Below are 24,290 nucleotides of genomic sequence, written 5' to 3'. Positions count from 1 at the left end.
TTAACTCTATCGGGTCTATATCCAGGGTGAGTTAACTCTATAGGGTCTATATCCAGGGTGAGTTAACTCTATAGGGTCTATATCCAGGGTGAGTTAACTCTATAGGGTCTATATACAGGATATATCCAGGGTGAGTTAACTCTATAGGGTCTATATCCAGGGTGAGTTAACTCTATAGGGTCTATATCCAGGGTGAGTTAACTCTATAGGGTCTATATCCAGGGTGAGTTAACTCTATAGGGTCTATATCCAGGGTGAGTTAACTCTATAGGGTCTATATACAGGATATATCCAGGGTGAGTTAACTCTATAGGGTCTATATCCAGGGTGAGTTAACTCTATAGGGTCTATATACAGGATATATCCAGGGTGAGTTAACTCTATAGGGTCTATATCCAGGGTGAGTTAACTCTATAGGGTCTATATCCAGGGTGAGTTAACTCTATAGGGTCTATATCCAGGGTGAGTTAACTCTATAGGGTCTATATACAGGATATATCCAGGGTGAGTTAACTCTATAGGGTCTATATCCAGGGTGAGTTAACTCTATAGGGTCTATATCCAGGGTGAGTTAACTCTATAGGGTCTATATCCAGGGTGAGTTAACTCTATAGGGTCTATATACAGGATATATCCAGGGTGAGTTAACTCTATAGGTCTATATCCAGGGTGAGTTAACTCTATAGGGTCTATATCCAGGTGAGTTAACTCTATAGGGTCTATATCCAGGGTGAGTTAACTCTATAGGGTCTATATCCAGGGTGAGTTAACTCTATAGGGTCTATATCCAGGGTGAGTTAACTCTATAGGGTCTATATCCAGGGTGAGTTAACTCTATAGGGTCTATATCCAGGGTGAGTTAACTCTATAGGGTCTATATCCAGGGTGAGTTAACTCTATAGGGTCTATATACAGGGTGAGTTAACTCTATAGGGTCTATATCCAGGGTGAGTTAACTCTATAGGGTCTATATACAGGGTGAGTTAACTCTATAGGGTCTATATCCAGGGTGAGTTAACTCTATAGGGTCTATATCCAGGGTGAGTTAACTCTATAGGGTCTATATCCAGGGTGAGTTAACTCTATAGGGTCTATATCCAGGGTGAGTTAACTCTATAGGGTCTATATACAGGATATATCCAGGGTGAGTTAACTCTATAGGGTCTATATCCAGGATATATCCAGGGTGAGTTAACTCTATAGGGTCTATATACAGGGTGAGTTAACTCTAAAGGGTCTATATCCAGGATATATCCAGGGTGAGTTAACTCTATAGGGTCTATATCCAGGATATATCCAGGGTGAGTTAACTCTATAGGGTCTATATCCAGGGTGAGTTAACTCTATAGGGTCTATATCCAGGGTGATTTAACTCTATGGGGTCTATATCCAAGGTGAGTTAACTCTATAGGGTCTATATCCAGGGTGAGTTAACTCTATAGGGTCTATATCCAGGGTGAGTTAACTCTATAGGGTCTATATCCAAGGTGAGTTAACTCTATAGGGTCTATATCCAGGGTGAGTTAACTCTATAGGGTCTATATCCAGGGTGAGTTAACTCTATAGGGTCTATATCCAAGGTGAGTTAACTCTATAGGGTCTATATCCAGGGTGAGTTAACTCTATAGGGTCTATATCCAAGGTGAGTTAACTCTATAGGGTCTATATCCAGGGTGAGTTAACTCTATAGGGTCTATATCCAGGGTGAGTTAACTCTATAGGGTCTATATCCAGGATATATCCAGGGTGAGTTAACTCTATAGGGTCTATATCCAGGATATATCCAGGGTGAGTTAACTCTATAGGGTCTATATCCAGGATATATCCAGGGTGAGTTAACTCTATAGGGTCTATATCCAGGATATATCCAGGGTGAGTTAACTCTATAGGGTCTATATCCAGGATATATCCAGGGTGAGTTAACTCTATCGGGTCTATATCCAGGGTGAGTTAACTCTATAGGGTCTATATCCAGGGTGAGTTAACTCTATAGGGTCTATATCCAGGGTGAGTTAACTCTATAGGGTCTATATCCAGGGTGAGTTAACTCTATAGGGTCTATATCCAGGGTGAGTTAACTCTATAGGGTCTATATCCAGGGTGAGTTAACTCTATAGGGTCTATATCCAGGGTGAGTTAACTCTATAGGGTCTATATCCAAGGTGAGTTAACTCTATAGGGTCTATATCCAGGGTGAGTTAACTCTATAGGGTCTATATACAGGGTGAGTTAACTCTATAGGGTCTATATCCAGGATATATCCAGGGTGAGTTAACTCTATAGGGTCTATATCCAGGATATATCCAGGGTGAGTTAACTCTATAGGGTCTATATCCAGGATATATCCAGGGTGAGTTAACTCTATAGGGTCTATATCCAGGATATATCCAGGGTGAGTTAACTCTATAGGGTCTATATCCAGGATATATCCAGGGTGAGTTAACTCTATCGGGTCCTATATCCAGGGTGAGTTAACTCTATAGGGTCTATATCCAGGGTGAGTTAACTCTATAGGGTCTATATCCAGGGTGAGTTAACTCTATAGGGTCTATATACAGGATATATCCAGGGTGAGTTAACTCTATAGGGTCTATATCCAGGGTGAGTTAACTCTATAGGGTCTATATCCAGGGTGAGTTAACTCTATAGGGTCTATATCCAGGGTGAGTTAACTCTATAGGGTCTATATACAGGATATATCCAGGGTGAGTTAACTCTATAGGGTCTATATACAGGATATATCCAGGGTGAGTTAACTCTATAGGGTCTATATCCAGGGTGAGTTAACTCTATAGGGTCTATATCCAGGGTGAGTTAACTCTATAGGGTCTATATCCAGGGTGAGTTAACTCTATAGGGTCTATATCCAGGGTGAGTTAACTCTATAGGGTCTATATCCAGGGTGAGTTAACTCTATAGGGTCTATATCCAGGGTGAGTTAACTCTATAGGATCTATATCCTGGGTGAGTTAACTCTATAGGGTCTATATCCAGGGTGAGTTAACTCTATAGGGTCTATATCCAGGGTGAGTTAACTCTATAGGGTCTATATCCAGGGTGAGTTAACTCTATAGGGTCTATATCCAGGATATATCCAGGGTGAGTTAACTCTATAGAATCTATATCCAGGGTGAGTTAACTCTATAGGGTCTATATCCAGGGTGAGTTAACTCTATGGGGTCTATATCCAGGATATATCCAGGGTGAGTTAACTCTATAGGATCTATATCCAGGGTGAGTTAACTCTATAGGGTCTATATCCAGGATATATCCAGGGTGAGTTAACTCTATAGGGTCTATATCCAGGATATATCCAGGGTGAGTTAACTCTATAGGGTCTATATCCAGGATATATCCAGGGTGAGTTAACTCTATAGGGTCTATATCCAGGATATATCCAGGGTGAGTTAACTCTATAGGGTCTATATCCAGGATATATCCAGGGTGAGTTAACTCTATAGGGTCTATATCCAGGATATATCCAGGGTGAGTTAACTCTATAGGGTCTATATCCAGGATATATCCAGGGTGAGTTAACTCTATAGGGTCTATATCCAGGGTGAGTTAACTCTATAGGGTCTATATCCAGGGTGAGTTAACTCTATAGGGTCTATATCCAGGGTGAGTTAACTCTATAGGGTCTATATCCAGGGTGAGTTAACTCTATAGGGTCTATATCCAGGATATATCCAGGGTGAGTTAACTCTATGGGGTCTATATACAGGGTGAGTTAACTCTATAGGGTCTATATCCAGGGTGAGTTAACACTATAGGGTCTATATCCAGGGTGAGTTAACTCTATAGGATCTATATCCTGGGTGAGTTAACTCTATAGGGTCTATATCCAGGGTGAGTTAACTCTATAGGGTCTATATCCAGGGTGAGTTAACTCTATAGGGTCTATATACAGGGTGAGTTAACTCTATAGGGTCTATATCCAGGATATATCCAGGGTGAGTTAACTCTATAGGGTCTATATCCAGGGTGAGTTAACTCTATAGGGTCTATATCCAGGATATATCCAGGGTGAGTTAACTCTATAGGATCTATATCCAGGGTGAGTTAACTCTATAGGGTCTATATCCAGGATATATCCAGGGTGAGTTAACTCTATAGGGTCTATATCCAGGATATATCCAGGGTGAGTTAACTCTATAGGGTCTATATCCAGGATATATCCAGGGTGAGTTAACTCTATAGGGTCTATATCCAGGATATATCCAGGGTGAGTTAACTCTATAGGGTCTATATCCAGGATATATCCAGGGTGAGTTAACTCTATAGGGTCTATATCCAGGGTGAGTTAACTCTATAGGGTCTATATCCAGGGTGAGTTAACTCTATAGGGTCTATATCCAGGATATATCCAGGGTGAGTTAACTCTATAGGGTCTATATACAGGGTGAGTTAACTCTATAGGGTCTATATCCAGGGTGAGTTAACTCTATAGGGTCTATATCCAGGATATATCCAGGGTGAGTTAACTCTATAGGGTCTATATCCAGGGTGAGTTAACTCTATAGGGTCTATATCCAGGGTGAGTTAACTCTATAGGGTCTATATCCAAGGTGAGTTAACTCTATAGGGTCTATATCCAGGGTGAGTTAGCTCTATAGGGTCTATATCCAGGGTGAGTTAACTCTATAGGGTCTATATACAGGATATATCCAGGGTGAGTTAACTCTATAGGGTCTATATCCAGGATATATCCAGGGTGAGTTAACTCTATAGGGTCTATATCCAGGATATATCCAGGGTGAGTTAACTCTATAGGGTCTATATCCAGGGTGAGTTAACTCTATAGGGTCTATATCCAGGGTGAGTTAACTCTATGGGGTCTATATCCAGGATATATCCAGGGTGAGTTAACTCTATAGGATCTATATCCAGGGTGAGTTAACTCTATAGGGTCTATATCCAGGATATATCCAGGGTGAGTTAACTCTATAGGGTCTATATCCAGGATATATCCAGGGTGAGTTAACTCTATAGGGTCTATATCCAGGGTGAGTTAACTCTATAGGGTCTATATCCAGGGTGAGTTAACTCTATGGGGTCTATATCCAGGATATATCCAGGTGAGTTAACTCTATAGGATCTATATCCAGGGTGAGTTAACTCTATAGGGTCTATATCCAGGATATATCCAGGGTGAGTTAACTCTATAGGGTCTATATCCAGGATATATCCAGGGTGAGTTAACTCTATAGGGTCTATATCCAGGGTGAGTTAACTCTATAGGGTCTATATCCAGGGTGAGTTAACTCTATAGGGTCTATATCCAGGATATATCCAGGGTGAGTTAACTCTATAGGGTCTATATACAGGGTGAGTTAACTCTATAGGGTCTATATCCAGGGTGAGTTAACTCTATAGGGTCTATATCCAGGATATATCCAGGGTGAGTTAACTCTATAGGGTCTATATCCAGGGTGAGTTAACTCTATAGGGTCTATATCCAGGGTGAGTTAACTCTATAGGGTCTATATCCAAGGTGAGTTAACTCTATAGGGTCTATATCCAGGGTGAGTTAACTCTATAGGGTCTATATCCAGGGTGAGTTAACTCTATAGGGTCTATATCCAAGGTGAGTTAACTCTATAGGGTCTATATCCAGGGTGAGTTAACTCTATAGGGTCTATATCCAGGGTGAGTTAACTCTATAGGGTCTATATCCAAGGTGAGTTAACTCTATAGGGTCTATATCCAGGGTGAGTTAACTCTATAGGGTCTATATCCAGGGTGAGTTAACTCTATAGGGTCTATATCCAAGGTGAGTTAACTCTATAGGGTCTATATCCAGGGTGAGTTAACTCTATAGGGTCTATATACAGGGTGAGTTAACTCTATAGGGTCTATATCCAGGATATATCCAGGGTGAGTTAACTCTATAGGGTCTATATCCAGGATATATCCAGGGTGAGTTAACTCTATAGGGTCTATATCCAGGATATATCCAGGGTGAGTTAACTCTATCGGGTCTATATCCAGGGTGAGTTAACTCTATAGGGTCTATATCCAGGGTGAGTTAACTCTATAGGGTCTATATCCAGGGTGAGTTAACTCTATAGGGTCTATATACAGGATATATCCAGGGTGAGTTAACTCTATAGGGTCTATATCCAGGGTGAGTTAACTCTATAGGGTCTATATCCAGGGTGAGTTAACTCTATAGGGTCTATATCCAGGGTGAGTTAACTCTATAGGGTCTATATCCAGGATATATCCAGGGTGAGTTAACTCTATGGGGTCTATATCCAGGATATATCCAGGGTGAGTTAACTCTATAGGGTCTATATACAGGGTGAGTTAACTCTATAGGATCTATATCCAGGGTGAGTTAACTCTATAGGGTCTATATCCAGGGTGAGTTAACTCCATAGGGTCTATATCCAGGGTGAGTTAACTCTATAGGGTCTATATCCAGGATATATCCAGGGTGAGTTAACTCTATGGGGTCTATATCCAGAATATATCCAGGGTGAGTTAACTCTATAGGGTCTATATACAGGGTGAGTTAACTCTATAGGGTCTATATCCAGGGTGAGTTAACTCTATAGGGTCTATATCCAGGGTGAGTTAACTCTATAGGGTCTATATCCAGGGTGAGTTAACTCTATGGGGTCTATATCCAGGATATATCCAGGGTGAGTTAACTATGTAGGGTCTATATCCAGGGTGAGTTAACTCTATAGGGTCTATATACAGGATATATCCAGGGTGAGTTAACTCTATAGGGTCTATATACAGGGTGAGTTAACTCTATAGGGTCTATATCCAGGGTGAGTTAACTCTATAGGGTCTATATCCAGGGTGAGTTAACTCTATGGGGTCTATATCCAGGATATATCCAGGGTGAGTTAACTCTATAGGGTCTATATCCAGGGTGAGTTAACTCTATAGGGTCTATATACAGGGTGAGTTAACTCTATAGGGTCTATATACAGGGCGAGTTAACTCTATAGGGTCTATATCCAGGGTGAGTTAACTCTATAGGGTCTATATCCAGGGTGAGTTAACTCTATAGGGTCTATATACAGGGTGAGTTAACTCTATAGGGTCTATATCCAGGGTGAGTTAACTCTATAGGGTCTATATCCAGGGTGAGTTAACTCTATAGGGTCTATATCCAGGGTGAGTTAACTCTATAGGGTCTATATACAGGGTGAGTTAACTCTATAGGGTCTATATCCAGGGTGAGTTAACTCTATAGGGTCTATATCCAGGGTGAGTTAACTCTATAGGGTCTATATCCAGGGTGAGTTAACTCTATAGGATCTATATCCAGGGTGAGTTAACTCTATAGGGTCTATATCCAGGGTGAGTTAACTCTATAGGGTCTATATCCAGGGTGAGTTAACTCTATAGGGTCTATATCCAGGGTGAGTTAACTCTATAGGGTCTATATACAGGGTGAGTTAACTCTATAGGGTCTATATCCAGGGTGAGTTAACTCTATAGGGTCTATATACAGGATATATCCTAGGTGAGTTAACTCTATAGGGTCTATATCCAGGGTGAGTTAACTCTATAGGGTCTATATCCAGGGTGAGTTAACTCTATAGGGTCTATATCCAGGGTGAATTAAACTCTATGGGGTCTATATACAGGATATATCCAGGGTGAGTTAACTCTATAGGGTCTATATCCAGGGTGAGTTAACTCTATAGGGTCTATATACAGGGTGAGTTAACTCTATAGGGTCTATATCCAGGGTGAGTTAACTCTATAGGGTCTATATACAGGGTGAGTTAACTCTATAGGGTCTATATCCAGGGTGAGTTAACTCTATAGGGTCTATATCACGGTGCAGCAGTAATGTCAGTAGTAATGTCACAGTGCAGTAGTAATGTCAGTGGTAATGTCAGTGGTAATGTCAGTAGTAATGTCAGTAGTAACGTCAGTAGTAATGTCACGGTGCAGTAGTAATGTCAGTGGTAATGTCAGTAGTAACGTCAGTAGTAATGTCACGGTGCAGTAGTAATGTCAGTGGTAATGTCAGTGGTAATGTCAGTAGTAATGTCAGTGGTAATGTCAGTGGTAATGTCAGTGGTAATGTCAGTAGTAATGTCAGTAGTAATGTCAGTAGTAATGTCAGTAGTAATGTCAGTAATAATGTCAGTAATAATGTCAGTAGTAATGTCAGTAGTAATGTCAGTGGTAATGTCAGTAGTAATGTCAGTAGTAATTTCACGGTGCAGTAGTAATGTCAGTAGTAATGTCAGTAGTAATGTCAGTAGTCATGTCAGTAGTAATGTCAGTAGTAATGTCAGTAGTCATGTCAGTAGTCATGTCAGTGGTCATGTCAGTAGTAATGTCAGTAGTCATGTCAGTGGTAATGTCAGTAGTAATGTCAGTAGTCATGTCAGTGGTAATGTCAGTAGTAATGTCAGTGGTAATGTCAGTAGTAATGTCAGTAGTCATGTCAGTAGTCATGTCAGTAGTAATGTCAGTAGTAATGTCAGTGGTAATGTCAGTAGTCATGTCAGTAGTAATGTCAGTAGTCATGTCAGTAGTCATGTCAGTAGTAATGTCAGTAGTAATGTCAGTGGTAATGTCAGTAGTCATGTCAGTGGTAATGTCAGTAGTAATGTCAGTAGTAATGTCAGTAGTCATGTCAGTAGTCATGTCAGTGGTCATGTCAGTAGTAATGTCAGTAGTCGTGTCAGTAGTCATGTCAGTAGTAATGTCAGTAGTAATGTCAGTAGTAATGTCAGTAGTCATGTCAGTAGTCATGTCAGTAGTAATGTCAGTGGTAATGTCAGTAGTCATGTCAGTAGTCATGTCAGTAGTCATGTCAGTAGTAATGTCAGTAGTCATGTCAGTAGTCATGTCAGTGGTAATGTCAGTAGTAATGTCAGTAGTAATGTCAGTAGTAATGTCAGTAGTAAATGTCAGTAGTAATGTCAGTAGTAATGTCAGTAGTAATGTCAGTAGTCATGTCAGTGGTAATGTCAGTAGTAAATGTCAGTAGTAATGTCAGTAGTAATGTCACGGTGGATAGAGGACCCAGTATAACATATTCGTAAGGTTTAAAATCATAAATGTTTTCTTGTTAATGTCTGTGTGTGAATGTAGGGTGTGAATGTGTCTGTGTGTGAATGTGTATGTATTTGTGTGTGTGTGTGTGTGTGTGTGTGTGTGTGTGTGTGTGTGTGTGTGTGTGTGTGTGTGTGTGTGTGTGTGTGTGTGTGTGTGTGTGTGTGTGTGTGTGTGTGTGTGTGTGTGTGTGTGTGTGTGTGTGTGTGTGTGTGTGTGTCTGTGTGTGTGTGTATGTGTGTCTGTGTGTGAATGTGTATGTATTTGTGTGTGTGTGTGTGTGTCTGTGTCTGTGTCTGTGTCTGTGTGTGTGTGTGTGTGTGTCTGTGTCTGTGTCTGTGTCTGTGTGTGTGTGTGTGTGTGTGTGTGTGTGTGTGTGTGTGTGTGTGTGTGTGTGTGTGTGTGTGTGTGTGTGTGTGTGTGTGTGTGTGTGTGTGTGTGTGTGTGTGTGTCTGTGTGTCTGTGTGTGTGTGTGTGTGTGTTTACCTGTGCCCTGTATTCCATTGTAGCCAGAGCAGGCTACACTGTATGGTCTGTAGGGGCTCCCGAGTGGCGCAGCAGTCTATATTACTGCATCTCAGTGTTAGAGGCGTCACAACAGACCCTGGTTCGATTCCAGGCTGTATCATAACCGGTCGTGATTGGGAGTCCCATAGGGCGGCGCACAATAGGCCCAGTGTTGTCAGGTTTAGTGTTTGGTCGGGGTAGGCCGTCATTGTAAATGAGAAATTGTTCTTAACTCACTTGCCTAGTTAAATAAAATACAAATAATCCTAACCTGCCCGCTGAGTAATGGGACCCAGACCTCTCTCTGTAATCCTAATCTGCCCGCTGAGTAATGGGACCCAGACCTCTCTCTGTAATCCTAATCTGTACCATCCCTGGCTATAGGTGACCCAGACCTCTCTCTCTGTAATCCTAATCTGTACCATCCCTGGCTATAGGTGACCCAGACCTCTCTCTGTAATCCTAATCTGTACCATCCCTGGCTATAGGTGACCCAGACCTCTCTCTGTAATCCTAATCTGTACCATCCCTGGCTATAGGTGACCCAGACCTCTCTCTGTAATCCTAATCTGTACCATCCCTGGCTATAGGTGACCCAGACCTCTCTCTGTAATCCTAATCTGTACCATCCCTGGCTATAGGTGACCCAGACCTCTCTCTGTAATCCTAATCTGTACCATCCCTGGCTATAGGTGACCCAGACCTCTCTCTGTAATCCTAATCTGTACCATCCCTGGCTGTAGGTGACCCAGACCTCTCTCTCTGTAATCCTAATCTGTACCATCCCTGGCTATAGGTGACCCAGACCTCTCTCTGTAATCCTAATCTGTACCATCCCTGGCTGTAGGTGACCCAGACCTCTCTCTGTAATCCTAACCTGCCCGCTGAGTAATGGGACCCAGACCTCTCTCTGTAATCCTAATCTGTACCATCCCTGGCTATAGGTGACCCAGACCTCTCTCTGTAATCCTAATCTGTACCATCCCTGGCTATAGGGGACCCAGACCTCTCTCTGTAATCCTAACCTGCCCGCTGAGTAATGGGACCCAGACCTCTCTCTGTAATCCTAATCTGTACCATCCCTGGCTATAGGTGACCCAGACCTCTCTCTGTAATCCTAATCTGTACCATCCCTGGCTATAGGGGACCCAGACCTCTCTCTGTAATCCTAATCTGTACCATCCCTGGCTGTAGGTGACCCAGACCTCTCTCTGTAATCCTAATCTGTACCATCCCTGGCTATAGGTGACCCAGACCTCTCTCTGTAATCCTAATCTGTACCATCCCTGGCTATAGGTGACCCAGACCTCTCTCTGTAATCCTAATCTGTACCATCCCTGGCTGTAGGTGACCCAGACCTCTCTCTGTAATCCTAATCTGTACCATCCCTGGCTATAGGGACCCAGACCTCTCTCTGTAATCCTAATCTGTACCATCCCTGGCTGTAGGTGACCCAGACCTCTCTCTGTAATCCTAATCTGTACCATCCCTGGCTATAGGTGACCCAGACCTCTCTCTGTAATCCTAATCTGTACCATCCCTGGCTGTAGGTGACCCAGACCTCTCTCTGTAATCCTAATCTGTACCATCCCTGGCTATAGGTGACCCAGACCTCTCTCTGTAATCCTAATCTGTACCATCCCTGGCTATAGGTGACCCAGACCTCTCTCTGTAATCCTAATCTGTACCATCCCTGGCTATAGGTGACCCAGACCTCTGGCTATAGGTGACCCAGAATCCTCTCTCTGTAATCCTAATCTGTACCATCCCTGGCTATAGGTGACCCAGACCTCTCTCTGTAATCCTAATCTGTACCATCCCTGGCTATAGGTGACCCAGACCTCTCTCTGTAATCCTAATCTGTACCATCCCTGGCTATAGGTGACCCAGACCTCTCTGTAATCCTAATCTGTACCATCCCTGGCTATAGGTGACCCAGACCTCTCTCTGTAATCCTAATCTGTACCATCCCTGGCTATAGGTGACCCAGACCTCTCTCTGTAATCCTAATCTGTACCATCCCTGGCTATAGGTGACCCAGACCTCTCTCTGTAATCCTAATCTGTACCATCCCTGGCTATAGGTGACCCAGACCTCTCTCTGTAATCCTAATCTGTACCATCCCTGGCTATAGGTGACCCAGACCTCTCTCTGTAATCCTAATCTGTACCATCCCTGGCTATAGGTGACCCAGACCTCTCTCTGTAATCCTAATCTGTACCATCCCTGGCTATAGGTGACCCAGACCTCTCTGTAATCCTAATCTGTACCATCCCTGGCTATAGGTGACCCAGACCTCTCTCTGTAATCCTAATCTGTACCATCCCTGGCTATAGGTGACCCAGACCTCTCTGTAATCCTAATCTGTACCATCCCTGGCTATAGGTGACCCAGACCTCTCTCTGTAATCCTAATCTGTACCATCCCTGGCTGTAGGTGACCCAGACCTCTCTCTGTAATCCTAATCTGTACCATCCCTGGCTATAGGTGACCCAGACCTCTCTCTGTAATCCTAATCTGTACCATCCCTGGCTGTAGGTGACCCAGACCTCTCTCTGTAATCCTAATCTGTACCATCCCTGGCTGTAGGTGACCCAGACCTCTCTCTGTAATCCTAATCTGTACCATCCCTGGCTGTAGGTGACCCAGACCTCTCTCTGTAATCCTAATCTGTACCATCCCTGGCTATAGGTGACCCAGACCTCTCTCTGTAATCCTAATCTGTACCATCCCTGGCTATAGGTGACCCAGACCTCTCTCTGTAATCCTAATCTGTACCATCCCTGGCTATAGGTGACCCAGACCTCTCTCTGTAATCCTAATCTGTACCATCCCTGGCTATAGGTGACCCAGACCTCTCTCTGTAATCCTAATCTGTACCATCCCTGGCTATAGGTGACCCAGACCTCTCTCTCTGTAATCCTAATCTGTACCATCCCTGGCTATAGGTGACCCAGACCTCTCTCTGTAATCCTAATCTGTACCATCCCTGGCTATAGGTGACCCAGACCTCTCTCTGTAATCCTAATCTGTACCATCCCTGGCTATAGGGGACCCAGACCTCTCTCTGTAATCCTAATCTGTACCATCCCTGGCTATAGGTGACCCAGACCTCTCTCTGTAATCCTAATCTGTACCATCCCTGGCTATAGGTGACCCAGACCTCTCTCTGTAATCCTAATCTGTACCATCCCTGGCTATAGGTGACCCAGACCTCTCTCTGTAATCCTAATCTGTACCATCCCTGGCTATAGGTGACCCAGACCTCTCTCTGTAATCCTAATCTGTACCATCCCTGGCTGTAGGGGACCCAGACCTCTCTCTGTAATCCTAATCTGTACCATCCCTGGCTATAGGTGACCCAGACCTCTCTCTGTAATCCTAATCTGTACCATCCCTGGCTATAGGTGACCCAGACCTCTCTCTGTAATCCTAATCTGTACCATCCCTGGCTATAGGTGACCCAGACCTCTCTCTGTAATCCTAATCTGTACCATCCCTGGCTATAGGTGACCCAGACCTCTCTCTGTAATCCTAATCTGTACCATCCCTGGCTATAGGTGACCCAGACCTCTCTCTGTAATCCTAATCTGTACCATCCCTGGCTATAGGTGACCCAGACCTCTCTCTGTAATCCTAATCTGTACCATCCCTGGCTATAGGTGACCCAGACCTCTCTCTGTAATCCTAATCTGTACCATCCCTGGCTATAGGTGACCCAGACCTCTCTCTGTAATCCTAATCTGTACCATCCCTGGCTATAGGTGACCCAGACCTCTCTCTGTAATCCTAATCTGTACCATCCCTGGCTATAGGGGACCCAGACCTCTCTCTGTAATCCTAATCTGTACCATCCCTGGCTATAGGTGACCCAGACCTCTCTCTCTGTAATCCTAATCTGTACCATCCCTGGCTATAGGTGACCCAGACCTCTCTCTGTAATCCTAATCTGTACCATCCCTGGCTATAGGTGACCCAGACCTCTCTCTCTGTAATCCTAATCTGTACCATCCCTGGCTATAGGTGACCCAGACCTCTCTCTGTAATCCTAATCTGTACCATCCCTGGCTGTAGGTGACCCAGACCTCTCTCTGTAATCCTAATCTGTACCATCCCTGGCTGTAGGTGACCCAGACCTCTCTCTGTAATCCTAATCTGTACCATCCCTGGCTGTAGGTGACCCAGACCTCTCTCTGTAATCCTAATCTGTACCATCCCTGGCTATAGGTGACCCAGACCTCTCTCTGTAATCCTAATCTGTACCATCCCTGGCTGTAGGTGACCCAGACCTCTCTCTGTAATCCTAATCTGTACCATCCCTGGCTATAGGTGACCCAGACCTCTCTCTGTAATCCTAATCTGTACCATCCCTGGCTGTAGGTGACCCAGACCTCTCTCTGTAATCCTAATCTGTACCATCCCTGGCTGTAGGGGACCCAGACCTCTCTCTGTAATCCTAATCTGTACCATCCCTGGCTGTAGGTGACCCAGACCTCTCTCTGTAATCCTAATCTGTACCATCCCTGGCTGTAGGTGACCCAGACCTCTCTCTGTAATCCTAATCTGTACCATCCCTGGCTATAGGTGACCCAGACCTCTCTCTGTAATCCTAATCTGTACCATCCCTGGCTGTAGGTGACCCAGACCTCTCTCTGTAATCCTAATCTGTACCATCCCTGGCTGTAGGTGACCCAGACCTCCATCTCTGTAATCCTAATCTGTACCATCCCTGGCTGTAGGTGACCCAGAGACCTCTCTCTGTAATCCTAATCTGTACCATCCCTGGCTATAGGTGACCCAGACCTCTCTCTGTAATCCTAATCTGTACCATCCCTGGCTATAGGTGACCCAGACCTCTCTCTGTAATCCTAATCTGTACCATCCCTGGCTATAGGTGACCCAGACCTCTCTCTGTAATCCTAATCTGTACCATCCCTGGCTATAGGTGACCCAGACCTCTCTCTGTAATCCTAATCTGTACCATCCCTGGCTATAGGTGACCCAGACCTCTCTCTGTAATCCTAATCTGTACCATCCCTGGCTATAGGTGACCCAGACCTCTCCTCTCTGTAATCCTAATCTGTACCATCCCTGGCTATAGGTGACCCAGACCTCTCTCTGTAATCCTAATCTGTACCATCCCTGGCTATAGGTGACCCAGACCTCTCTCTGTAATCCTAATCTGTACCATCCCTGGCTATAGGTGACCCAGACCTCTCTCTGTAATCCTAATCTGTACCATCCCTGGCTATAGGTGACCCAGACCTCTCTCTGTAATCCTAATCTGTACCATCCCTGGCTATAGGTGACCCAGACCTCTCTGTAATCCTAATCTGTACCATCCCTGGCTATGGGTGACCCAGACCTCTCTCTGTAATCCTAATCTGTACCATCCCTGGCTATAGGTGACCCAGACCTCTCTCTGTAATCCTAATCTGTACCATCCCTGGCTATAGGTGACCCAGACCTCTCTCTGTAATCCTAATCTGTACCATCCCTGGCTATAGGTGACCCAGACCTCTCTCTGTAATCCTAATCTGTACCATCCCTGGCTATAGGTGACCCAGACCTCTCTCTCTGTTATCCTAATCTGTACCATCCCTGGCTATAGGTGACCCAGACCTCTCTCTGTAATCCTAATCTGTACCATCCCTGGCTATAGGTGACCCAGACCTCTCTCTCTGTAATCCTAATCTGTACCATCCCTGGCTATAGGTGACCCAGACCTCTCTCTGTAATCCTAATCTGTACCATCCCTGGCTATAGGTGACCCAGACCTCTCTCTGTAATCCTAATCTGTACCATCCCTGGCTATAGGTGACCCAGACCTCTCTCTCTGTAATCCTAATCTGTACCATCCCTGGCTATAGGTGACCCAGACCTCTCTCCGCTCCTACATCGGTGTGGTTCCTCAGGACACGGTGATCTTCAATGACAGCATAAGAAACAACATCCGGTACGGACGCATTCCCGCTAGTGACCAGGAGGTGGAGGAGGCTGCCCTCGCTGCGGACATACACTACAAGATCCTGTCACTGCCCGATGGTGAGGAAGAGGATGACGAAGAAGAGGATGAGGAGGATTAGGAGGATAATGTGTGTTGTCTCCACAGGGTATGAGACCCAGGTGGGAGAGAGGGGTCTGAAGCTGAGTGGAGGAGAGAAACAGAGAGTAGCCATCGCCCGTACAATCCTGAAGGACCCCCGTATTATACTGCTGGATGAGGTGAGAGATAGGGGGGTCAGGAAGAGGGCTGGGGGGCAGGTGGGAGGACGGCAGGGGGAAAGAGGGCAGATGGGAGGGAGGTGGGCAGGGGGAAGAGGGCAGGTGGGGGGAGTGCAGGGAGGAAGAGGGCAGGTGGGGGGGGAGGGCAGGGGGAGGGAGGAGGGCAGGGAGGAAGAGGGCAGGTGGGGGGAGGAGGGCATGGAGGAATAGGGCAGGGGGAGGGAGGAGGGCAGGGAGGAAGAGGGCAGGTGGGGGGAGGAGGGCATGGGGGAGGGAGGAGGGCAGGGAGGAAGAGGGCAGGTGGGGGGAGGAGGGCATGGAGGAATAGGGCAGGGGGAGGGAGGAGGGCAGGGAGGAAGAGGGCAGGTGGGGGGAGGAGGGCATGGAGGAAGAGGGCAGGTGGGGGGTGGAGGGCAGGGGGAAGAGGGCAGGTGGGGGGAGGAGGGCAGGGAGGAATAGGGCAGGGGGAGGGAGGAGGGCAGGGGGAGGGAGGAGGGCAGGTGGGAGGGAGGAGGGCATGGGGGAGGGAGGAGGGCAGGTGGGAGGGAGGAGGGCATGGGGGAGGGAGGAGGGCAGGGACGAAGAGGGCAGGTGGGGGGGAGGAGGGCATGGAGGAATAGGGCAGGGGGAGGGAGGAGGGCAGGGAGGAAGAGGGCAGGTGGGGGGGAGGAGGGCAGGGGGAAGAGGGCAGGTGGGGGGAGGAGGGCAGGGAGGAATAGGGCAGGGGGAGGGAGGAGGGCAGGGGGAGGGAGGAGGGCAGGGGGAGGGAGGAGGGCAGGTGGGAGGGAGGAGGGCATGGAGGAAGAGGGCAGGTGGGAGGGGGTAGGTGGGGGGGCAGGTGGGAGTCATGTCAGGGACCATGTGTGTATAAAACCCTCCTCGTCTCTGTCACACAGGTCCTCAACCTAGCTTGACTTCATTGCTTTGCTGTAGATAGAAGGGCCAATGGTTCTTTGAGCTGGAAACCAATCATGTGTGTTCTGAAGTTTCTGTTGAATTGCAGCCAAACCCTGCTGGTTGGGAAACAATAGGAGTTACAGTCTGATAGACTTCATATCATAACTTTTGGTTATAGTCTCATGTTGGTTCCATGTTATTATTTTCTATGCTAGAGGCTACATACTACCCCTCTCTCTCTGCAGGCTACATACTACCCCTCTCTCTCTCTCCCTGTCTCTCTCTCTGCAGGCTACATACTACCCCTCTCTCTCTCTCCCTGTCTCTCTCTCTGCAGGCTACATACTACCCCTCTCTCTCTCCCTGTCTCTCTCTCTGCAGGCGACATACTACCCCTCTCTCTCTCCCTGTCTTTCTCTCTGCAGGCGACATACTACCCCTCTCTCTCTCTCCCTGTCTCTCTCTCTGCAGGCTACATACTACCCCTCTCTCTCTCTCCCTGTCTCTCTCTCTCCCTGTCTCTCTCTCTGCAGGCGACATACTACCCCTCTCTCTCTCTCCCTGTCTTTCTCTCTGCAGGCTACATACTACCCCTCTCTCTCTCTCCCTGTCTCTCTCACTGCAGGCGACATACTAACTCTCTCTCTCTCTCTCCCTGTCTTTCTCTCTGCAGGCTACATACTACCCCTCTCTCTCTCCCTGTCTCTCTCTCTGCAGGCGACATACTACCCCTCTCTCTCTCCCTGTCTTTCTCTCTGCAGGCTACATACTACCCCTCTCTCTCTCTCCCTGTCTCTCTCTCTGCAGGCGACATACTAACTCTCTCTCTCTCTCTCTCTCTCTCTCTCTCCCTGTCTCTCTCTCTCCCTGTCTCTCTCTCTGCAGGCGACATACTAACTCTCTCTCTCTCTCTCCCTGTCTTTCTCTCTGCAGGCTACATACTACCCCTCTCTCTCTCCCTGTCTTTCTCTCTGCAGGCTACATACTACCCCTCTCTCTCTCTCCCTGTCTCTCTCTCCCTGTCTCTCTCTCTCCCGCTCTCTCTCTCTCCCTGTCTCTCTCTCTCCCTGTCTCTCTCTCTGCAGGCGACATACTAACTCTCTCTCTCCCTGTCTCTCTCTCCCTGTCTCTCTCTCCCTGTCTCTCTCTCCCAGTCTCTCTCTCCCTGTCTCTCTCTCTCCGTCTCTCTCTCCCTCTCTCTCTCTCTCCCTGTCTCTCTCTCTCCCTCTCTATCTCCCTGTCTCTCGCTCTCTCCCTGTCTCTCTCTCTCCCTGTCTCTCTCTCTCTCTGCAGGCCACGTACTAACTGTCTCTCTCCCTGTCTCTCTCTGCAGGCGACATACTAACTCTCTCTCTCCCTGTCTCTCTCTCCCTGTCTCTCTCTCCCTGTCTCTCTCTCTCCCCGTCTCTCTCTCCCTGTCTCTCTCTCTCCGTCTCTCTCTCCCTCTCTCTCTCTCTATCTCCCTGTCTCTCGCTCTCTCCCTGTCTCTCTCTCTCCCTGTCTCTCTCTCTCCCTGTCTCTCTCTCTCTCTGCAGGCCACGTACTAACTGTCTCTATCCCTGTCTCTCTCTGCAGGCCACGTCAGCCCTGGACACACAGACAGAACGCAACATCCAGGCTTCACTCTCCAAAGTCTGTGCCAACAGGACCACTATAGTAGTAACACACAGGTAACGCTTTCAGAGAGCCAGTCAATCATCAGCTGTTGTGCTAACAGATGTAATCCTCCCTCAATCTGTCTCCCAGCTGTCTGCATGTGTTTACAGGGATGTCACAGATCGAGCCCTAACACTGTGTGTTTCTGGCTGGGGAAAACAACAAAGACAGGAGGGATCTCTGCTTCATATGCCTTTATATCTCAGGAGGCATAAGGGAATAGGGTATCTGACCAAAGGGAATAGGGTATCTGACCAAAGGGAATAGGGTATCTGACCCAAGGGAATAGGGTGCCTGACCAAATGGAATAGGGTATCTGACCAAAGGGAATAGGGTATCTGACCAAAGGGATTAGGGTATCTGACCAAAGGGAATAGGGTATCTGACCCAAGGGAATAGGGTGCCTGACCAAATGGAATAGGGTATCTGACCAAAGGGAATAGGGTATCTGACCCAAGGGAATAGGGTGCCTGACCAAATGGAATAGGGTATCTGACCCAAGGGAATAGGGTATCTGACCAAAGGGAATAGGGTATCTGACCCAAGGGAATAGGGTATCTGACCCAAGGGAATAGGGTATCTGACCCAAGGGAATAGGGTATCTGACCAAAGGGAATAGGGTATCTGACCAAAGGGAATAGGGTATCTGACCCAAGGGAATAGGGTGCCTGACCAAATGGAATAGGGTATCTGACCAAAGGGAATAGGGTATCTGACCCAAGGGAATAGGGTGCCTGACCCAAGGGAATAGGGTATCTGACCAAAGGGAATAGGGTATCTGACCCAAGGGAATAGGGTATCTGACCAAAGGGAATAGGGTATCTGACTAAAGGGAATAGGGTATCTGTTTGGGTGCCATGGAAAAGTCTATCTTCTCCGGTCCTTCCAATCCCACTTAAACCCAAAATCCTGACTCCAGTCTTGCATCAAAATCCCTGACTTTATTCTTTAATTCATAGGTTACATTATCAAACCAGTCTTGCCAATGCAAATTAATTCAAATGAAAATACCTCTACAACATGTCCCCCACTTCTCTTTGCTGTCTCATATTGCAAATATCAAATAGAATAATATTTTATCAGTGAAATGCTGAATACAACAGGTGTAGTAGACCTTACAGTGAAATGCTGAATACAACAGGTGTAGTAGACCTTACAGTGAAATGCTGAATACAACAGGTGTAGTAGACCTTACAATGAAATGCTGAATACAACAGGTGTAGGTGACCTTACAGTGAAATGCTGAATACAACAGGTGTAGTAGACCTCACAGTGAAATGCTGAATACAACAGGTGTAATTGACCTCACAGTGAAATGCTGAATACAACAGGTGTAGTAGACCTTACAATGAAATGCTGAATACAACAGGTGTAGGTGACCTTACAGTGAAATGCTGAATACAACAGGTGTAGTAGACCTCACAGTGAAATGCTGAATACAACAGGTGTAATTGACCTCACAGTGAAATGCTGAATACAACAGGTGTAATTGACCTCACAGTGAAATGCTGAATACAACAGGTGTAATAGACCTCACAGTGAAATGCTTACTTACAGGCTCTTAACCAACAATGAAGTTTTAAAAAATACAGATGAGAATAAGAAATAAAAGTAACAAGTAATTAATTAAAGAGCAGCCGTAAAATAACAATGTGGAGGCTATATACAGGGGGTACCGGTACAGAGTCAATGTGGAGGCTATATACAGAATGTTACGGTACAGAGTCAATGTGGAGGCTATATACAGGGGGTACCGGTACAGAGTCAATGTGGAGGCTATATACAGGGGGTACTGGTACAGAGTCAATGTGGAGGCTATATACAGGGGGTACCGGTACAGAGTCAATGTGGAGGCTATATACAGGGGGTACCGGTACAGAGACAATGTGGAGGCTATATACAGGGGGTACCGGTACAGAGTCAATGTGGAGGCTATATACAGGGGTACCGGTACAGAGTCAATGTGGAGGCTATATACAGGGGGTACCGGTACAGAGACAATGTGGAGGCTATATACAGGGGGTACCGGTACAGAGTCAATGTGGAGGCTATATACAGGGGGTACCGGTACAGAGTCAATGTGGAGGCTATATACAGGGGGTACCGGTACAGAGTCAATGTGGAGGCTATATACAGAATGTTACGGTGCAGAGTCAATGTGGAGGCTATATACAGGGGGAACCAGTACAGAGTCAATGTGGAGGCTATATACAGGGTGTTACGGTACTGAGTCAATGTGGAGGCTATATACAGGGTGTTACGGTACTGAGTCAATGTGGAGGTTATATACAGGGGGTACTGGTACAGAGTCAATGTGGAGGCTATATACAGGGTGTTACGGTACAGAGTCAATGTGGAGACTATATACAGGGCTCCTGGTACAGAGTCAATGTGGAGGCTATATACAGGGTATTACGGTACAGAATCAATATGGAGGCTATATACAGGGTGTTACGGTACAGAGTCAATGTGCAGGGGGCACCGGTTAGTTGAGGTAATATGTACATGTAAGTAGAGTTATTAAAGTGACTATGCATAGATGCATAGATGATAACAACAGAGAGTAGCAGCAATGTAGAGGGGGGGGGGGACAATGCAAATTGGGTAGCCATTTGACTAGATGTTCAGGACTCTTATGGCTTGGGGTAGAAGCTGTTTAGAAGACTCTTGGACCTAGACTTGGCGCTCCGGTACCGCTTGCTGTGCGGTAACAGAGAGAACAGTCTATGACTAGGGTGGCTGGAGTCTTTGAAAATTTTCAGGGCCTTCCTCTGACACCGCCTGGTATTGAGGTCCTGGATGGCAGGAAGCTTGGCCCCAGTGATGTACTGGGCCGTTCTGGACCCTCTGCCGAACCCTACCTTTGTGTTGTGGTAATGTGGCATCCTTGCGATCAGAGGCCGAGCAGTTGCCATACCAGGCAGTGATGCAACCCATCAGGATGCTATCGATTGTGCAGCTGTATAACATTTTGAGGATGTGAGGACCCATGCCAAATCTTTTCCGTCTCCTGACGGGGAATAGGTTTTGTCGTGCCCTTTTCACGACTGGTCTTAGTATGTTTGGACCATGTTAGTTTGTTGGTGTTGGATCTTGAAGCTCTGCCATGCTTAATGATGGCGTTGGAGTCGTGCCTGGCTGTGCAGTCATGAGTGAACAGTGAGTACAGGAGGGGACTGAGCACGCACCCCTGAGGTACCCCTGTGTTGAGGATCAGCGTGGCTGATGTGTTGCTACCTACCCTTACCACCTGGGGGTGGCCCGTCAGGAAGTCCAGTATCCAGTTGCAGAGGGAGGTGTTTAGTCCTGGTGACCAAGGTCCTTAGCTTAGTGATGAGATTTGAAGGTACTATGGTGTTGAACGCTGAGCTGTAGTCAATGAATAGCATTCTCACATAGGTTTTCCTTTTGTCCAGGTGGGAAAGGGCAGTGTAGAGTGCAATAGAGATCATCATCTGTGGATCTGTTGGTGAGGTATGTAAATTGTAGTGGGTCAAGGGTTGCTGGGATAATGATGTTGATGTGAGCCATGACCAGCCTTTCAAAGCATTTCATGGCTATTGCAATCCCCAACGTGTGTCAGAGCCGGTGTAGTACAATTCGATCTTAGTCTTGTATTGATGCTTTGCCTGTGATGGTTCGTCGGAGGGCATAGCGGATAGATTTCTTATAAGCTTCTAGGTTCGAGTCCAGCTCCTTGAAAGCGGCAGCTCTAGCATTTAGCTCAGTGCGGATGTTGCCTGTAATCCATGGCTTCTGGTTGGGGTATGCACGTACGGTCACAGTGGGGACGACATCATCAATGCACTTATTGATAAAGCCAGTGACTGATGTGGTGTACTCATCAATGCCATCGTCAGAATCTCGGAACATATAACATCTAATACCATTAAGATGATAGCACCACTAGCATCTAATACCATTAAGATGATAGGACCACTAGCATCTAATACCATTAAGATGATAGTACCACTAGCATCTGATACCGTTAAGATGATAGCACCACTAGCATCTGATACCGTTAAGATGATAGCACCACTAGCATCTGATACCGTTAAGATGATAGCACCACTAGCATCTAATACCATTAAGATGATAGCACCACTAGCATCTAATACCATTAAGATGATAGCACCACTAGCATCTAATACCATTAAGATGATAGCACCACTAGCATCTAATACCATTAAGATGATAGCACCACTAGCATCTAATACCATTAAGATGATAGCACCACTAGCATCTAATACCGTTAAGATGAAAGCAGTATAACTTGTTTCTAACCAGGTCATTCTTATAGTGTTCCATTCTACACCGATGCTGGTTCTAACCAAGTCATTCTTATAGTGTTCCATTCTACACCGATGCTGGTTCTAACCAAGTCATTCTTATAGTGTTCCATTCTACACCAATGCTGGTTCTAACCAAGTCATTCTTATAGTGTTCCATTCTACACCGATGCTGGTTCTAACCAAGTCATTCTTATGGTGTTCCATTCTACACCGATGCTGGTTCTAACCAAGTCATTCTTATAGTGTTCCATTCTACACCGATGCTGGTTCTAACCAAGTCATTCTTATAGTGTTCCATTCTACACCGATGCTGGTTCTAACCAAGTCATTCTTATAGTGTTCCATTCTACACCGATGCTGGTTCTAACCAAGTCATTCTTATGGTGTTCCATTCTACACCGATGCTGGTTCTAACCAAGTCATTCTTATAGTGTTCCATTCTACACCGATGCTGGTTCTAACCAAGTCATTCTTATAGTGTTCCATTCTACACCGATGCTGGTTCTAACCAAGTCATTCTTATAGTGTTCCATTCTACACCGATGCTGGTTCTAACCAAGTCATTCTTATAGTGTTCCATTCTACACCGATGCTGGTTCTAACCAAGTCATTCTTATAGTGTTCCATTCTACACCGATGCTGGTTCTAACCAGGTCATTCTTATAGTGTTCCATTCTACACCAATGCTGGTTCTAACCAAGTCATTCTTATAGTGTTCCATTCTACACCGATGCTGGTTCTAACCAAGTCATTCTTATAGTGTTCCATTCTACACCGATGCTGGTTCTAACCAAGTCATTCTTATAGTGTTCCATTCTACACCGATGCTGGTTCTAACCAGGTCATTCTTGCTGAAGTGAGTGTTACTGTGTTTTGTTTCAGATTGTCGACCATCGTTGGCTCAGACCAGATCCTGGTAGTCCATGATGGCCAGATTGCCGAGAGAGGGAGGTGAGTAACTGGCTTCAGTGATAGTAAACCCTATACAAGATGCTATACACTTTCAAAAGATCCAGTCTGTCAGGCAGTTAACCTCCAGCTGCAGTGTAGTAGAGGGTGCCACTACCTGTGAAATAGTGTCCTGGTGTGATTTTCCATTATGCCGAGAGCTGTTCCCCTGCTGTACAACTGAGAGCACAAAACTGTTCCATTGGGTTCTATTCTACTGGTAGAAACAGGCTTTTACTATACAGACACTTTTATATCACGTTATGGCTGAGCAAACTTGACCTCTTGTTCCCATCTCATTGTTGCATTTCGTTCTTGCGCTTTCAACAAATCTGTGAGAAACTGTTTTAAGAGGTGTCTTTGAAAAGAGAGAGTTAAAGGAACGTTCCACAGCTTGTCTCCACGACTCCAGAGAAAGGTTTTAGTGGCCCTAGTTTTCCAAATTGCCCAAAATGATTAAATTACTACAGTTCCCATGATGCTTTGGTGTTAGAATACTGAGATTACTACAGTTCCCATGATGCTTGGCTGTTAGAATGCTGAGATTACTACAGTTCCCATGATGCTTTGGTGTTAGAATACTGAGATTACTACAGTTCCCATGATGCTTGGCTGTTAGAATGCTGAGATTACTACAGTTCCCATGATGCTTGGTTGTTAGAATACTGAGATTACTATAGTTCCCATGATGCTTTGGTGTTAGAATACTGAGATTATTACAGTTCC

The 24,290-nt window shown here is 45.9% G+C and overlaps 1 protein-coding gene across 1 annotated transcript in view; it reads left to right on the top strand.

The window, feature by feature from the left end:
- Positions 1–24,290, top strand: part of LOC124044485 (ATP-binding cassette sub-family B member 6-like) — a 43,791-nt gene that overhangs the window by 7,716 nt on the left and 11,785 nt on the right. The window contains exons 2-5 of the mRNA XM_046364114.1: positions 15,417–15,591; positions 15,659–15,771; positions 18,244–18,338; positions 23,499–23,567. Of these exons, the coding sequence (XP_046220070.1) occupies positions 15,417–15,591; positions 15,659–15,771; positions 18,244–18,338; positions 23,499–23,567 (452 nt within the window). The remainder of the gene's footprint in view (positions 1–15,416; positions 15,592–15,658; positions 15,772–18,243; positions 18,339–23,498; positions 23,568–24,290) is intronic.

Source organism: Oncorhynchus gorbuscha, linkage group LG09 (genome assembly GCF_021184085.1).
Source record: "Oncorhynchus gorbuscha isolate QuinsamMale2020 ecotype Even-year linkage group LG09, OgorEven_v1.0, whole genome shotgun sequence".
Lineage (NCBI taxonomy): Eukaryota > Metazoa > Chordata > Actinopteri > Salmoniformes > Salmonidae > Oncorhynchus > Oncorhynchus gorbuscha.
Note: the sequence above shows the minus strand (reverse complement) of the source record. Positions and strands in the feature narration are given on the sequence as shown.